This window comes from Hemiscyllium ocellatum, chromosome 2, assembly GCF_020745735.1.
Source record: "Hemiscyllium ocellatum isolate sHemOce1 chromosome 2, sHemOce1.pat.X.cur, whole genome shotgun sequence".
In the NCBI taxonomy this organism is placed as follows: domain Eukaryota; kingdom Metazoa; phylum Chordata; class Chondrichthyes; order Orectolobiformes; family Hemiscylliidae; genus Hemiscyllium; species Hemiscyllium ocellatum.
In genome coordinates, this window is record NC_083402.1 from 34,722,885 (window position 1) to 34,741,212 (window position 18,328).

At 38.8% G+C, this 18,328-nt stretch overlaps 1 protein-coding gene across 1 annotated transcript in view; it reads right to left on the reverse strand.

The window, feature by feature from the left end:
• Positions 1-1,789: 1,789 nt before the first annotated feature.
• Positions 1,790-18,328, reverse strand: part of jmy (junction mediating and regulatory protein, p53 cofactor) — a 119,753-nt gene continuing 103,214 nt past the window's right edge. The window contains exons 8-10 of the mRNA XM_060835705.1: positions 14,583-14,675; positions 4,226-4,793; positions 1,790-2,785 (exon numbers count right to left, since the gene is read on the reverse strand). Of these exons, the coding sequence (XP_060691688.1) occupies positions 2,475-2,785; positions 4,226-4,793; positions 14,583-14,675 (972 nt within the window). The 3' untranslated portion in view covers positions 1,790-2,474. The remainder of the gene's footprint in view (positions 2,786-4,225; positions 4,794-14,582; positions 14,676-18,328) is intronic.

The following is an 18,328-nucleotide window of genomic DNA, read 5'->3' on the forward strand; positions in this document are numbered from 1 at the left end:
ACATACAGAATGTTTGTGAAAATAAATAGCTATGTCAGTTTTATGCTAAATGATCAAATGATTCTCGCGTATACAAACACAAACTATAAAACAAACTCAAAATGTGTTCTTAGTACTAACGCCGAACTCAAAAAGTATAAATTAAAAACTTGTAAGAAGCTACAACTTATCCTTAGAGATAAAATTAATAGCCAAGCAACTGATATTTTTATATCCACATTTCAGAAATTGTTACGTTTTCTTCATTTTTAGTCTGGGATGTGTTTAATCAGTGCATTAAAAGTATACAATGTGGCACAAAACTTACTTTGTTTGGATTCACAATTCATTGCAACTCTGTTCAATGCCCTGACAAGATTGTGGTATTTCTTCCTCCCTAGTTGGTTGTTCATACTAATTTAACTGATAATTATTTATAAACACACTGTTTTCAATATTGTACTTCCATGTATAACCAGAGATAATTTAAAATCATGCCCTTTTTACAAAATATAAGAATTATATTTGAAACCACATCTGCAGTAGTTTATTTGGAAAGTCAGAGATTCCTCTTCTTCATATATCATGGTTTATTGTCCACTATTGGTATGTAAACGTCTATATCGAAACTCCCAGATAATTTAAATCAGAGGAAAAAAAACCCACCTAATTTTAACTGAAAAGAATTCAATTTACCCAACATTGATCCCAGTTTTCCTTCCTTGACAACAAAGTAGTTCTACAGTCTACGGTAAACATACGTAATAAATAAAATAAATACAAATCTCAGTGTTACTTAAAACCTACATTATAGACCAGCAATTCCTATTGAATCTAAATTCTCCTCACATATTTTCTGAAATGATTTAATTCAATGTCATTTAAATTAGGGCTATACAAAAGCTCATTTTTCTGCACTTTATGTAATGCTGATGTTCACTGATTATAGCGGAATTATTCTATCTTAACCATTTTACACTCTCCTCTTTTTGGTCACACCTACATTTTGTTCCATCCATATGGGATCTGACTAAAGCTTCAGTCCCCAAATAAATGGGTTACACCCACAAGAGGAGTATCAGTAAGCAGCCCTCTGAGTAAACTTTTAGATAATTAAACATATATCAAAGAAACTGATACTGTACGTCAGCACTCAACTGAACACAAGGCGTAGTGCTTTACTAGGTACAAATTAAGTGCATTCTTCCTCTGTAACAAAATTTAGCACACAGTAGGAACCAGAATTCTGCATTTAAAATATCCACATAGTTCACTTTTGTCTACAGCCACACGACTGAATGTTTCAAAGCCATGCTTTTTGTTGTATAAACTAGAAGCCAAGTGAAGGGCTGAGGCTCACAGCAAAGGACATGGCCAATTTTGAAAGTCATAAAGAAAACCATAAATCAAGATGTAGTTGCCAAGCAAGACCAAGCTTTAGAAAGTTGGGAATTATCTGAATATTTTTCACCATTGAATTGACTCAACTGAAATTCCTCAAAAACATTTTTCAGGCATACATAAGGCAATTTGTTCATGCACATACAGATGATTTAACAAACCTATGTTAGTCAGCCTACAATTTATTTGAATTAATTTACATGACTTTTCTGCATAAATTGCTTTTAAAATCAATTTGCTATGTAATTTTATATAACTTTAATTTCTGTAAAAACTATTAATTTGCAGTAAATCATTTTATCTGCTACCCCTTTGGGCCCATTTTATTAATTTCTACAATTTTAAAGTACCAATCACAGTAAACTAATGACAAATGGTAAACTACTCAAATATACATTTGCAAAGGTCAACCTAGGGGTATAAAGTAAAATACACGAAAGCAAAAATGTGTAACTTTACAGTGCACAAGATGAAAGACTCCAATTTGCAGAACAAACAGCTAAAACTAACTTGCATGTATACTTTGTGTCCATTTATTAAGGCATCTGGACTCTCACCTTCCAAAATTTTGCTGGGTGTACAGAAATCTTTTTTGGACATTGATGAAAATTCCTTTGGTAGAGGGAGACTGAGAATAAATTTACAGTCAGGCCATGTTTTAAGGTCAAATTGTACTCGCTCTTATTTGTACAGAAGGAAAATGGAGCGTTTTCATTTATACTGATATTTTCTTTAGCATGCTCAATGAACATATTAGATGGTAACAGTTAAACCTTCATGCTGATTATGCTTAAGTGGGATCTGAATAAAATTTACTGTGATACTGTATCATAATCACAAAAAAACTTATATAATGTCACCTTTCATCAACTTGTGAAGAGAGTTTTGGAAATTTTAAACATTATTTAGTATACATACTTATTAGTTTAGATATTAAAATATTTCATTTTAGGCACAGCTTCAAGGGAAATACCTCTCTACCACTCATTGACCACCAGCTCTGCCACAGGATCACGAACAATTAATTGCACAGTGGAAGGAAGGACAAGGTTATGTTTTCAACACACAGGCCTTTTAAACTTGGTCTGTAAGAGTTAATTCTCCCAGTCAGTGTAAGTTAAGCCTTCATCCTCATCATCCTCAGATTCTGGTGACGCCTCTTTAATTCTCCGTAAAGCTTCATGGATGCTGCGTGTTAGAGGATCAGCATCATGCAAATCAATGGAGGATTCTCTCAGGGCTTCTTTCCGAACCTTCTTCAACTTTACGCCTTTCCTAATTTGTGCAAGTATATTATTGCTGTCATCTTGATTTGGAAATGGAGGCAGAGAACGCAGGTCAACTTTTCTCAAATGGAAGCTGCCTCGCTTCAGAGAAGCTAGAACTTCATCCATTGGTGAACTCACTGCAATAGCATCAAGTTGAAACATTATTGAGAAACAGAATCACTCAAAAATCATATGAATGTCTTCTGACATATATCCTCACTAAGCAAACATTTTTAAACAATGAGTAAAGAAAGTGCAGTTTCTTTTGTGACACAGTCAATATCCAGTGAACAAATATGAAACTATATGGTTTTGCTGAGCAGAATACAATGCATTGAGATAGGGAATCATCCAAGTATCTGTGCATACCTCTCGTTACCTTAATAAAAGAGAAAAAGATAACAACTCATCCTCCTCCTAAACTTTATTTTGGTCCACCTGGTATTCATTCAGGCATTTAAATGGTATGTTGTCTCAAGCTACAAGAATGATCCCAGTCTCATCAGAATTTGTTACTTTTCAAAATGTATACAGACCACTTGGGTATGACAGGTTGTTCTGCTATAACGTAGTTCTAGGATAACACGCGTTTCAGCAGTGAGATTTGGCTATAACATCACTGGTGAATTGGAGAACAGTATTTTTAAGAATGCTTACCTCCATTAGTAAAAGTGTGATTCCAGCGTGGTTCGGTACAAGTGCTTCATTCTGTGCATGTGCCGATGTCTGTGTCGTTCTGCGCCTGCGCTGGTGTTCGCATAACATCTCCAAGCCATTCCACACATGCGCAATGCCCGCGCAAAATTTCTGCGCATGTGCAATGTCAGCGCCAGTCCTTGTGCTGTTCTGCACATGCATCGATGTCTGTGCTGCTCGCGCATGTGCCGGTGTTCACCGGAAGTGTCTGCGCTGTTCCACACATGCAAAATGTCTGCACTGGTCTTCATGCCATTCTGCACATGCACCAATGTCAGCTGCTGTCAGAGCAGCTTGCTGAGCAAGATACTGTACATACAGCAGCAATCTTACATTTTTAAAATGTACTGTGTTAAATCTACTTTTGTTTCATTAATAAATATGATTTCAACCTTCAATCAGGCTGTGTTATACTCTGCTTTAGAAGTTTGGGTGATTTTTGAGCAATTGTGAGTGATTTTCTTGCTGGTCTACCTTAATGGTACTTTTCCCATATGCCCCATTATTTCTATGGAGCAATTGTGTATTAAGTGAGGTTTCGCTGGAACGCAACCATGGCGTTTATAGGAGAACTACCTGTAATGGGATTGATTAATTGAGGTCACAGTTTCTAAAAGTGCAAACTTTTAAAACGTGTCCTGGCTGTAACACGATTACATCGCCAACACTTTAAACGTTATTTCTAAAGCGCGAGTTTCCTATGTTGCAGGGCTGTACAAGAACATAACCATCGTGTCATAGAAGAACTACCTGCTTTTACACTACCCAACTGTAGTACGATAATCTAAGAAAGCATTTATTAATTCTAGAATAGAGAATGATTGCAAAGTAAAAATTAAAATAGGTGGTTAACATTTTAAATTGTAAAAGCCAATAATTACCTCTCTGTTTTTTCAGCTCATCACTTGATGCTGTTTTCTTCAATTTTTTTCTAGCATTTAATAGCTGCTTGCTGTCAAATAAATGAGGTATCGGTGAACTAATAGGTTGTGCTGTTTCTTTGCAGTCACCTGACTGAACAGGTTTCTCTATTTGTTGCTGAGCATTGACTGATTCTTCACAAACTGGTATTGGAGGAGGTGGAGGGGGTAGAGGTGGTGGTGGTGGTGGTGGCGGTGGCGGAACTATATCAACGTTACTGATTTCTTCAATCAAAGGGCTTGGAAGTGAAATAGGTTGCAGTAGTTCAGGGGTGGCATCATCTCCTGACTGTGAAGAAAAACATTCCTCTTCTTGTAATATGCTTTTAAATTCTGTTGCTCCAGTGGACCTTGTTCCCTTCTTTACAGGTGAAGTTTCTTCTACAGTTGTTTGTTGTACTTGTAATGTTTCTGGAAGAGTGTGCGTTTGGTCTTTGCCAAGGTAAGCCACTGAACCTGTAGTATCTTTTCTTCGGACATTTGTGAAATGGAGTCTTGTGGATTTAAGTACAACTTGCCCAGGGTACCTCTGAATGATGAGTGAAAAGAGAAACAAGTAATTTTGTGGTGCCATGAAACAAGAGAATAACTTGTATTTTCTAGCATCTTCAATGTAATAAAACTGAATTCACAAATCCTTTATTATATCTCTCAGATTTTCAAGAAGTGCTCTAGAAACAATGGAGTCACTGTTGCTAAGGAAGTGAATGCAAGTGAATTTTGTCAACTGCAAGGTGACAAAAACAGCAATCGCAGTAACCTCATGAACAGCAACGGATATCAAGTTTAGATTTTAGATTAGATTCCCTACAGTATGGAAACAGGCTCTTCGGCCCAACAAGTCCTCACTGACCCCCCCCAAAGAGTGACCCACCCTCCATATTTACTCCTGACCAATGCACCCCACACTATGTGTCAATTCACCTAACCTGCACATTTTTGGATTGTGGGAGGAAACCCACGCAGAACACCAGGAGGAAACCCACGCAGACACAGGGAGAATGTACAAACTCCATACAGACAGTTGCCTGAGGCTGGAATCGAACCCGGGTCCTTGGTGCTGTGAGGCAGCAGTGCTAACCACTGAGCCACCATGCTACCCCAATTAAGTTAGATTCTTTTTTGGTAGTGACTGAGGTAAGACAATTTGCCAGAACAATTATTCTTTTTGTATAATGCCACCTGACTTGCTGAGTATTTCAACATTTTAGGCTTTATTTCATGTTTGCAGCATTCACAGAGTATAGGAATAGACAAGTTGGAAAGCCCATCCCATACCCTCCCTTAATCATGTCTCACAATATCTCGAGGCAAAAATATAAAAAACACCTGTAGATCATTTAGGAAAACTCTGGGAATTTCATTTCCAATGCTGAAAGTGATTAAGTTCCAAAAGACCACAGTAACTGGACAATTTTCGGTCTTATTTCTATACATACAAGTTTATCTTCTATGATATCAAGTCGAGATCTCGCTTGAATGCTTGCAGTAAATTAAGATTTTTGCTGTATTTTCTACAACCTAGAATGTACAAGCAAGGAACTAGAGTGGGCTACTCAGCCCTTCAAGCCTAATTCACCATTCAACAAGATCATGGCTGCTGATTTTAACCTGAACACTACATTCCTGAATATCCCCAAAAACCTTTCAAAACTTTGGTAATTAAGAATCTATCCACCACTACAGTAAAAATATTTAAAGATTCTGCATCCATTGCCTTTTGAAGAGGGGAATTCCAAAGATTCTTAACTCTTATATAAAAAAAATGCTTTCTCATTCCAGCTTTAAATGGGCAATCCCTTTTAAACTATGAACCCTAATTCTAGATTTTCCCCACAAGGGGAATCATTCCTTCAACATCCATCTGGTTAAGTCCCCTCAGGATGTTAAATGTTTCAGTTAAGTCACCTTTTACATTCCAGAGGATTTAGGCCTAGTATGTCTAACCTTTCCTCATAAGACAACCCAATAATTCCAGGTGTAAGTCAAGCAAAACTTCTCATAACTGCTTTTAATGCATTAACATAATTTTGTAAGTGGGGTGACCAGTACTGGACACAGTACTCCAGTTGTGGCCACACCAATGACCTGTACAGCTGAAACATATGCCCCCTACTCTTGCATTCAATTTTCGTCACGATAAAATATAACATTCTGCTTTCTTAATTACTTGCTGCCCTTTGCACACTAACCTTCTGTGGTTCATGGACTAAGACATCCACATCTCACTACATCTTACAGCTCTGCAATCACTCATCATTTAGATAACATTTCTTTATTCTTCCTACCAAAATGGACAATTTCACACTTTTCCACATTGCACTCCATTTGCCAGATCCTTGCCGATCTGGATCCCTTTGTGAACTCCTTGTACCCTCTTCGCAGCTCACTTTCCTACCTACCTTTCTATCATTAGCAGATTTTGCTGCCATATTTTTGATCCCTTCATCCAAAATATTCATATAAATTGTAAACAGTTGATGTCCCAGCACCAACTCCTGTGGCACACCACTGGTGACATTCTGATGACCTGAAAGGCCTACTTAGTCCTCCTATCTGCTCACTATTAGCAAGCCAATCTTCTATACAGGACAATACGTTATCCCCTACACCATGAGCTTTTATTTCCAGCAATGATGTTTGATGTGGTAACCTTATCAAATGCCTTGTGGAAATTTAAATACATCCACTAGCTCTACTTGATCTACAACACAAGTTACTTCTTTGACAAAACCCTGTTGGCTCTGTCTGATTACCTTGAACTTATCCAAGTTATATCCTTTAAACTATAATTTTTAATAATAGCTCCTATCGTTTTCCATTTGAAGGATGTTAAGCTAACTGGCTTAGAGTTTCCTATTTTCTGCCACCCTCCCTTTTTGAAAAAAGGACTTCCTTAGCTAGTGTAAATGAACCTTCCTTAATCCATTGTTTTTGTAAAATCAAATAACATCAACTATCTACTGGTTACTTCTTTTGAAACCTTAGGATTAAATCCTCCCAAACCTGGGACTTGTCAACTGTCAGTTCCAACAATTTACTCAGTAGTACTTCCTTGGTAATTGTAATTTTTGAATTTCTCTCCCCTTTTCAATTTCTGATTTATGGCTTTTTCCAGGATACTACTTGTATTCTCTCTAGAGAAGACACACGCAAATATCTGTTTAATTCGCCTGCCATCTCTTTCCTCCTCCATTACAATTCATTTTCCACATGACCAACACCTACTTTGTTAACTTTTCCATTTTAAAGGTCTGTAGAAACTTTTCCTGCCTGTTTTTATATTTTTGCTTAGCTTTCTCTTATACTCTTTTGTCCCTTCTTATTCAGCTATTAGCTATTTTTTGCTTTTTAAAAATATTCTATCCAATCTTCTAACCTGCCACCCATCTTTGCTGAATTATGTCTTCTTTGAATTTGATACTATCTTTGACATGTTCAGTTAATCATGATGGCCGGTCCATCACTTATAACTATTCCTATCTGTTGGAATGTGTACCTTTTCTGGAATATTCCTTCAGAGGTTTGCCGTTGCATCTCTATTGATTTATGCCTTAACCGAAATTGCCAGTTTACTTTCACTATTTCTGTTCATGTCCTTGTTTACATGCAAAATAATCATCTTGGACATACTTTTCTAATCCCTTAAACTGTACATAAATTTCAATCACATTATGGTTGCTATTACCCAGGGGCACTTTCACTATGAGCTCAGTCATTAATCTCCTCTCACTGGTCAAATCAGATATAGTATAGACTTCTCTCTGTTGGTTCTATTACATGCAGGTCTAAGAAACTGTCCTGAAAACATTCAATGATTCTTTCCTCTAGACTACTTTTGATCATATGATTTTTTTCCCCAGTCTACATGCAGGTTAAAATACCATATGATAATTGCTGTACCCTTTTGACAAGCCCCCATTATTTTTCCTAGTTACCCTACCATATGATTACTGAAAATGTGCTTAATTCTAAAAATGATGTCCCCATTAAGTGAATTTCCTTTGGACATGACAATTAAGTGAATTTAATGTACTCCCTCCAAATATACAACATTGCCCCAGTATCACAGCAATATGTCTATCAAGACTGCAGTAGGGCTTGAAGGTATACCTTTTTTTTGGAGAGGGTGAGGATGAGAAAATCAGTGATATCATGTGAAGACATGAATATATAGGACTATAAGAACAGCAGTAAACTATGTAGCCTGCACGCATACACCAATTACATCATGGCTAATCATTTACCTCAATGCAACTTGCTTGCACTGTCCCCACATTCCAATGACATTAGTACTCCATCGGTTACCACAGTTGGCTGGACAGCTCATTTGCAATACAGAGTGGTGACATCAGTGTTGATTCAACTCCCGTAATGGTTAAGTTTACCATGAAGAAATCTTCTTTTCAACCTTTCTGCATATCTGAGGCATGGGGACTCCAGATTAAACCATCACCAGTCATCTCTCTCTCCAATGAGAAAGCAGCCTTATGGTCCTAGAGGACTATGATGACTTGACCTTTACCTATTCAGAAATGAGTTCAGTCCCAAACATGCCCAATAATTGAGCTTCTCCCCTTTTTTGGATAGAGAATTCCAAAGATTCACTATTCTGAGTGATCAAACAGCTCAGTCTTAAATGGTTTACCCCTTATTCTGAGACAATGACCATTGGTTATAGACTCACCCTACAGGTAAAACATCCGATCTACATCCAACCTAATCTTTGTAAAAATGGAGAATGTCCTTTTTGTACATTCTTCTTAAATAAGTGGCTAAATTGCCCGTAGTGTTAGGAAAAGGGGTAAATGTAGGGGTATGGGTGGGTTGCGCTTCGGCAGATCGGTGTGGACTTGTTGGGCCGAAGGGCCTGTTACCACACTGTAAGTAATCTAATCTAGTCATAAAAAGTATAATCGAATCTTCATTTCCCAACTTTGGTAAACCTTTAACAGAGTCTCTGTAATAGCAATTACATGTCACACATTTACCTCTTTTGATATCTTCAAATCATCCACAGAATTTCCTAAACATTGTCTTTTTAATAGCATTCCACATTCTGATCTTGTTTCCTAATGGCCTTCAGATAGTCTGGTTTCTCGCAAGGTTTGTAGCTCAGGTTGAGGTTTGCTCGCTGAGCTGTAGGTTTGATATCCAGACGTTTCATTACCTGGCTGGGTAACATCATCAGTGGCGACCTCCAAGTGAAGCAAAGCTGTTGTCTTCTGCTTTCTATTTAAATCTTTCTCCTGGATGGGGTTCCTGGGGTTTGTGGTGATGTCATTTCCTGTTCCGTTTTCTGAGGGGTTGATAGATGGCATCTAGATCTATGTGCTTGTTTATGGCGTTGTGGTTGGAGTGCCAGGCCCCTAGGAATTCTCTGTCATGTCTTTGCTTAGCCTGTCCCAGGATAGATGTGTTGCCCCAGTCGAAATGGTGTTTTTTTTCATCCGTGTGTAGGGCTATGAGGGAGAGGGGGTCGTGTCTTTTTGTGGCGAGCTGGTGTTCGTGTATCCTGATGGCTAACTTTCTTCCTGTTTGTCCTATGTAGTGTTTGTGGCAGTCCTTGCATGGAATTTTATCTATGACGTTGGTTTTGTCCATGGGTTGTACTGGGTCTTATAAGTTTGTTAGTTTTTGTTTGAGAGTGTTGGTGGGTTTGTGAGCTACTAGGATTCCGAGGGGTCTCAGTAGTCTGGTTGTCATTTCTGAAACTTCTTTGATATATGGTAAGGTGGTTAGGGTTTCTGGCTGTGTTTTGTCTGCTTGTCGTGGTTTGTTCTTAAGGAATTTGCGCACTGTGTTTTTTGAGTATCCGTTCTTCTTGAATACGTCGTATAGGTGGTTCTCCTCTCTTTTTCGAAGTTCGTCTGTGCTGCAGTGTGTGGTGGCTCATTGGAATAGTGTTCTGATACAACTTCGTTTGTGTGTGTTGGGATGGTTGCTGGTGTAGTTGAGTATTTGGTCAGTGTTTGTTGGTTTTCTGTATACGCAGGTTTATAATTCTCCCTTGTCCTTTCTTTCTACTGTGATGTCCAGAAATGCGAGTTCGTTGTCAGTTTCTTCCTCCTTGGTGAACTTTATGCCTGTGAGGGTGTTGTTGATGATGTTAAATGTCTCTTCTACCTTGTTTCGTTTTGTGATGACAAAGGTGTCATCTACGTAACGAACCCAGATTTTTGGTTTGATGATTGGTAGGGCTGTTTGATCTAGTCTTTGCATTACCGCTTCTGCTATGAATCCTGATAGCGGAGATCCCATGGGTGTGCCGTTGGTTTGTTTGTAGACTATGTTGTTGAAAGTGAAGTGGGTGGTGAGGCACAGGTCCACTAGCTTCATGACAGCTTTAAATTAAGGGGTGGTAGGTATAGGACAGATGTTAGGGGTAGATTCTTTACGCAGCGGGTTGTGAGTTCATGGAATGCCCTGCCAGTAGCAGTGGTGAACTCTCCCTCTTTATGGTCATTTAAGCAGGCATTGGATAGGCATATGGAAGTTATTGGGCTAGTGTAGGCTAGGTAGGATTTGGTCGGCGCAACATCGAGGGCCGAAGGGCCTGTACTGCGCTGTATTTTTCTATGTTTTATGTTCTATATGTTTTCGTTGGTAATGTGATTGATGGTGGTTGGTGTGTGTGTGATGGTCTGTTCTAAAAGTGTGGCGAGTGTTTTCTTTGCTAGGTCGAGGTTGATGGAGGTGAACAGTGCTGTTACGTCGAATGAGATCATTGCTTCTTCTTCCTAGTAACTCTCAAACCCACCAACACTCTCAAACAAAAACTAACAAACTTAAAAGACCCAGTACAACCCATGGACAAAACCAACGTCATCTATAAAATTCCATGCAAGGACTGCCACAAACACTACGTAGGACAAACAGGAAGAAAGTTAGCCACCAGCATACATGAACACCAGCTAGCCACAAAAAGACACGACCTCCTCTCCCCTCATAGCCCTACACACGGATGAAAAAAAAAACACCATTTCGACTGGGACAACACATCTATCCTGGGACAGGCTAAGCAAAGACATGCCAGAGAAACCCACAGCTCAGCGAGCAAACCTACACCCTAAACCCCTGTCTGGTTTCTAATTTCACTTACTAATTTTTCATTTCCTGTTACCAGTTTTGCTTTCCTCCAATCTGAAATTTCTGAGGCTCCCATCCCACTGTTAACCTAGCTGAACTGCTTCGCAAATGCAGCAGCAAATTTCTCCACAGAGATGTTAGACCTGGGTCCTGCTACACTTCAATCTGTAAATCTCCTACAGGTTTCAACCTACCCGAAAATTAGGTTCCAATTCCTCAGAAGTAAGATGTCATCCTTCCTACACTAATCCGCAATCCACATTTTCAATCCTATGGTAACTAGGACTTGGTACTCGAGAGAAATTTGGAGATTATGCAGTTTTTTAGGTCCTTTTTAACCTCACTCATAGCTCCTAAAAATATGCTTTCAAGGCTTCCTACCTTCATTTGTGCAACGTGGACCATGATCTTTGAAGATTGACCCTCCCTCAGAAGAATGTGCTGCAATCATTCTGTGACCCAATGGTATGAGGGAAGCAATAAATAATGAGAGTCACATAGCCTTTGCCTGTTTATTTCAAGAGAGATACAGCAAAGATAACAGATATATAAGGTCACCATTTAAGAGAAGATTCAACACTGGATCAGGGTGTCAACTAAGCCTTCTATAGAATACAAAGGGAACTGCTCAACAACAAAAGGACTGAGAGTGTCCACAAATATCCTCACGAACAGAGCAGCTGTCATCACCACACTCCTGCACTGTAGTGAAACATAAGATTGCGTCAGTGACAGAGTGCTTGGGCAATCCAATAGGAATATCTGTGCCACATCCCCAGATTCAACAGAAAGAATGCCAATCAAAAGCTAGTCTCATTCTTCAGGCCAGCTCCTTGAACCTTCAGGCAAAACCCTGACAAAATTAACTTTGGGTGTTGAGATGCTTCGTAAGTATCTTCTTTGCAAAGTGTTGTTTTCTCAACTCTAAAACAGTCAGTCAATGTTCCAGGGAAAGGTGTAAAAAAAATCACTTCAAAGACACACTGAAGTTTTCCATGAAGTCAGACAGGACAGACATTAATAACTGGGAAGAGCATGCTATTAACTACTCAAAATGGCAGCAATTTGCCCTTGAAGTTACATCATGAGTTGCATGACAACGCCTTAGTGATGAGGGAAAGTAGCAGCATAGAAAACAAGAAATCTGCACACTTGATGCTACTACTTTGTGGATGTTAAGCTCAATGTGCATGAATATATCTGGGTCAACAATGAATTTGTCAGCCACATGAAGACTTATGGCAGAAACCTGGGACCCAAAGTTAGTCGCAAATTGAACAAGCAATGAAGGCTCCTAACAACAATCCTGATGACCTGTGCTTCAAACTAGCCATATACTTAGCAAATCAGCTACAATACTGGCATCTACTTAATGCAGAAAATTACTAATCCAGCAATCACAAATGACACAACATCATAATCTTAATCATCAGTAATTTTTAAAAAAAATTTTGCTCATTAAATGGGAGTGGATGAGCAAAACCAGCACTTATTGCTGAATGCTTTTGAACAAAGAATCTTGCTCAGTCATTTGAGAAGACTTTTAAGAGTCAACCACATTGCACTGCATCTGGAGTCATATGTATACCAGACCAGGTAAGGATTGCAGATTTGCTTCCCTAAAGGACATCAATAAGCCAGATGGGCAATATAGTCTCCATTAGACTAGCTTTTTAATTTCAGATCTTTGTGAAATTCAAATTTCACCATTTGCTATGTTCCCAAAATAACAGTCTGGTACCCTGGATGACTAGTTCTGTGATACACCACCACCTCTTCTGAAAGTGATGGAAGGTGGAGTCTACAGTCATATAGAAGTGCATTTACAGAGCAATAACTTGCTCACCAATGCTCAGTTTGAGTTTTCCTGGGCTTCTGAGCTCATTATACTTTGATTCAAACTTAACAGTGTTGAACTCCCAAAGTGAAGGGAGAATAATGGCTTTAATATCAAGGAAGTATTTGACCAGATGTGGCACCAAGAAACCTGAATTACAAAATGTACTGAGTAACTCACCTTCTGACTTCCAAACTCATTCCACCATTTGAAAGGTGCAAGTCAAACTACTTACCAATTCCATGTACAAGCGTAGCTCAAACAACACCAAAATGCTTGACATGATTGAGGACAAAGCTACCTGCTTGTTCGGAATCCATCCACTACCTTAAGCGTTCACCTCACCACGACTGCTCAATTCATTAATAAGAAACACTTCAGAAAACTGCTAGGCCTCATTGACAACATTGTTAAACCTGCAACCTCCATCATCCAATAACAGAAGGGCAGCAGACACACTGAAACATTACCACCTACAAGATCTGCACCTAGCCACATACAATCCTGACTTAAAACCATAAGTGCCCTTCTTTCATTGTCACTGGGCAAAAATCCTGGAATCCCTTCCTAACAAACAGAGTGTAACTACAGAAGGATTACAGAAATTCACAGAAACATGGAAAATAGGAGCAGGTATAGGCCATTCAGCCCTGCTCTGCCATTCAATAGGATCATAGCTGATCATCCAATTCAGTACATGTTCCTGGTTTTTTCCCCATACCCTTTGATTCCTTTAGCCTTAAGAATAATATTAATGTTCTTTTTGAAAACATTTCAAAATATCTCGATCTCAACTACTTTCTGTGCTGGAGAATTCCATTGTCTCACCACTTTCAGGTTGAAGAAATCTCTCCTCATCTCAATGTTAAATTCCATATTCTTAAATGATGACGCTTGTTTCTAGATTCCCTGGTCATTGGCAACATGTTTTTGTGCTTATACTGTCCAGTCCTGTTAAAATTCTATAGGTTTCTGTGAGATCCCCTCTTATCCTTCTAAATTCCAATAAATATAATCTTTCCTCATCCAATCACACATTTCAGGTTTGGCTTAAGGAGGCAACTATCATCTTCTCAATTGCAATTAGGGGTGGACAATGAATGTTAATAAGGCACACACACCATGAAAGAACAAACAAAATATACTGTGTGGGATGTGATATGCACAGTGATACCACTGCAATCAAAGTCAGTCAGTCAATGAAAGTACTCTCCTTTCCTTCTTTACCCCAGATGAGCAATTATGTGTGAAGAACATATGTTATACAGAATAAGAACTTCACAATTACCAACACTATTAGTTGTGTTACCAAATCAAAAACCAGAAATTAAAGATGCTTTAGAGAAAAGTGCAATACAGTCAAATAGTTCTCTATGCTCATGCTCTCCTCACCTGTTTAAAGTTACGGAGCCTGTCCAATGTTTTCTGTCGCTCTTGGCTAACCCATTTACTGTTTTTCTCTTCCTCCTGTTGCTGATTACGCATCTGAAACAAACCAATGTACAAATGTACAACACAGAGCACAGACAATAAGTAGAAATCAACTCATCACATATTACAATCCACAATTTCCTAAAATAATCTTACTAGTATATATATCACTGAACCTGATCTTTAAATCCTGAAGAGCTTTTCTAAAAACAAGAAAAATGTTTTGAAATAGAATTTTTGTTCAAGATGATGAAAGTTCATGAATTAAGGAAGAGGTTTGTCTCTATAGAAGTAGAAAAAGGCTTGGTTTAGCATTCATCATCAGCATGAGCCACACTGAATTTAAATAAAATCTCACTGTCTTCAAAGTAAAATATCATCAGTTCTCCCCACAGAATACGTCAGAAATGCACTGATGGAACATTCTTCCCTTTTTAAAAGAAGCCAAGCTATGAATGTCTTGACTGAGAGCTGCCAATTTAACACAACTAAGATTCAATTATGGAAATTCTTCAACAAAACTATTTTAGTTAGTAGACTACGGAGATTCTTATTCCATTTGCCTAGGTTGATTTTGAACCAGAGCGCGCTAACAAAATAGTTGTTTTTGGATTAGTAATCTGGAAACTTGGTCAAATGATTTAACATTCCATAATTGAAATTTAAATTCAATTTGATAAAGTCTGGAGTTTAAAAAAAAAGCATCAGTAATGGTGACAACACTACTGGATTTTTCATAATGTTAAAATTATTTTTAAAAATAGCTTTGACTTGATTAAGGAAGTGAGGAATTAAATTATATTATGGTTTGACCGTAGTTATCAAAGTTTCTGCAAGCAAGATACTACATGGCTAGGTTAAAAATAAGGTTGATCATTTTATTGCTGTTCTATGGCTCAAGCTGATGCTTACTTAAACTGACATGTGAAAATGTGAAACACAGCTATGCATTAAAACGTTTCAGATCTGTAATGTAAAGTAATAGGCACATGTGTATCAGTTTATGTGACTATTTTGAGTTTTAATTTATTTCAGGTATCAACAGTTATTGTGGAAGCACATTTGATTCTTGTAGGGAAAGGATACTGATAGTTTCCCAAAGTTCCAGTAACATCTGAGCCATTTGAGATTAAAGTTAACCATTAGGAGGTGACACTAGTATGTCTGGTATGCTGTATACAATAATTCATTGCTGCCATTCTTGACTTCGATAAAATTTTTGGAATTCGTAAACTAATAGGGACTAGCTGTTACAAATAGTGGTAGGGTGACACAGTGGTTAACACTGCTGCCTCACAGCGCCAGAGACCCGGGTTCAATTCCCGCCTGAGGCGACTGACTGTGTGGAGTTTGCACATTCTCCCGTGTCTGCGTGGGTTTACTCCGGTTTCCTCCAACAGTCCAAAGATGTGCAGGTCAGGTGAATTGGCCATGTTAAATTGCCCGTAGTGTTAGGTGAAGGGGTAAGTGTAGGGGTATGGGTGGGTTGCGCTTCGGCGGGTCGGTGTGGACTTGTTAGGCCGAAGGGCCTGTTTCCACACTGTAAGTAATCTAAATCTAAATGGAACTACCTTATAAAATGAATGGTGTGTCAAAGAATGAATGTGATGTTCAGTAAGAAGCAATGACTGTTACAATGAAGGAAACCAATCAGGAATTGACACATTGTTTAGCCAATCATCAACTGACTATAAACTGTTATTGAACTTTAATGCACCAATGGTGATACTCCACCGATGATACTACGTTCAGGAGAATAGTGAATTTTGAGGATGATCCTGAGTGACTTCAGGGGGATATTGACAAGTTGGCCAAATGGGCAGACATCTGGCAGATGAGTTTCAATGGAGAGAAACGTGAGATACATATTTTGACAGAAGAAACAGAGAAACAAAACAGGCTCAAATGGTACAACTTTTAGGGGAGAACAGGAGCGGGGTTATCTCGAGGTTCATGTACAGGATTCTCTGAAGGTAGTCAGACAGGCTGAAGGAGTTGTTCAGAAGGTTTAGAAGATCTTTGGGTTTATAAATAGAGGATTGGAGTACAAAAGCAAGGAGGTGATGCCATACTTCTACAAATCATTGGTCAGATCACATTTAGAGTATTGTGTTCAGTTCTGGACATCTTATTTAAGGAAGGATGTTAGAGCCTGGAGAGAGTTCAAAGGAGATTTACGAGAATGATTATAGGAATGAGGAATTTTAGATGCTAGGAAAAATGAGAGAAATTGAACTTATTCTCTGTGGAGTAGAGAGGAGACAATATTCAGGTATTCAGTATTATAATTACGGTTTTGACACAGTAAAGAAGGATATTCTGTTTCCACAAGGTGGTAGTAACTAGGGGTTGCAATTTCAAGATCATCAGCAAGACAACTAAGAGTGAGAGGAGAAGAAATATTTAATTATTAGGATTTGGAGTGCACTACCTGGGAGAGTTGTGGAGGTGAATTCCATAGGCGATTTCAAAATGAGTTTGTCATATATTTGAAAGTGATGAAGTTAGACAGCTACAGAGACAGGGCTAGAGAATGGGACTAGCTGGGTAGCTCTTTTAGGAGTCGCGCAGCTACAATGGTCAAACGGCCTCCTTCTGTAATGTAAAACTCTACGATTCTAATAAGACACTTGGAGTTCAAGATGTCTCTGATCATGCATGGTAACAGTAGATAGTTCAGATTAACAAGGTCAGGCACCTAGAGGTTTGATGCACAAGGAGGAACATGGAAGACAGATAAGACCACCTGTCAACAGAACAAACAAGAGACCTTGAAGCAACTTACATCCAGTCAAACCAGAGTTGCTACCTGACATCCCACTACAAACTATAAAACTACTGCTTTCATTAGGTATCATTATTTTGTTTTTGTAATAAAGTTATGAAGAATTCTACAAAACTTGTGAAAAATATTTGTTCAAAGTTTGAGAAGATTTGTAACTTGGGTGCTCCTTGTTGTAGTGTTGTCCCAGTCGAATTCACGTTGCTCGTCATCCGCGTGTGTAGCTACTTAGGATAGCTGGTCGTGTCATTTCGTGGCTAGTTGGTGTTCATGGATATGGATCTTTAGCTGTCTTCCTGTTTGTCCTATGGAGTGTTTTGTGCAGTCCTTGAATGGGATTTTGTATACTATGTTGGTTTTGCTCATGCTGGGTATCAGGTCTTTTGTCCTGGTGAGTTGTTGTCTGAGAGTGGCTGTTGGTTTGTGTGCCACTCTCAGACAACAACTCACCAGGACAAAGGACCCAATACCCAGCATGAGCAACCCCAACGTAGTGTACAAAATCCCATGCAAGGACTGCACAAAACACTCCATAGGACAAACAGGAAGACAGCTAACGATCCATATCCACCAACACCAACTAGCCACGAAATGACACGACCAGCTATCCTTAGTAGCTACACACGCGGATGATGAGCAACGTGAATTTGACTGGGACAACACTACTTTTATAGGACAAGCCAAACACAGAACAGCCAGGGAATTCCTACAGGCATAGCACTCATCCACAGATTCGATCAACAAACACATCGACCTGGACTTAATACACCAGCCACTGCAGCAGACAGCTGGAACTGACAACCGGAAGCGGCAGAGACAAACCACTATAAATGCCAGAGGAAATATCACAGAAGTGCTTCACAGGAGGCTCCCAAGCAATGAGGATGTCACCCATACAGGGGACGAAACGTCTGCAACACAAATT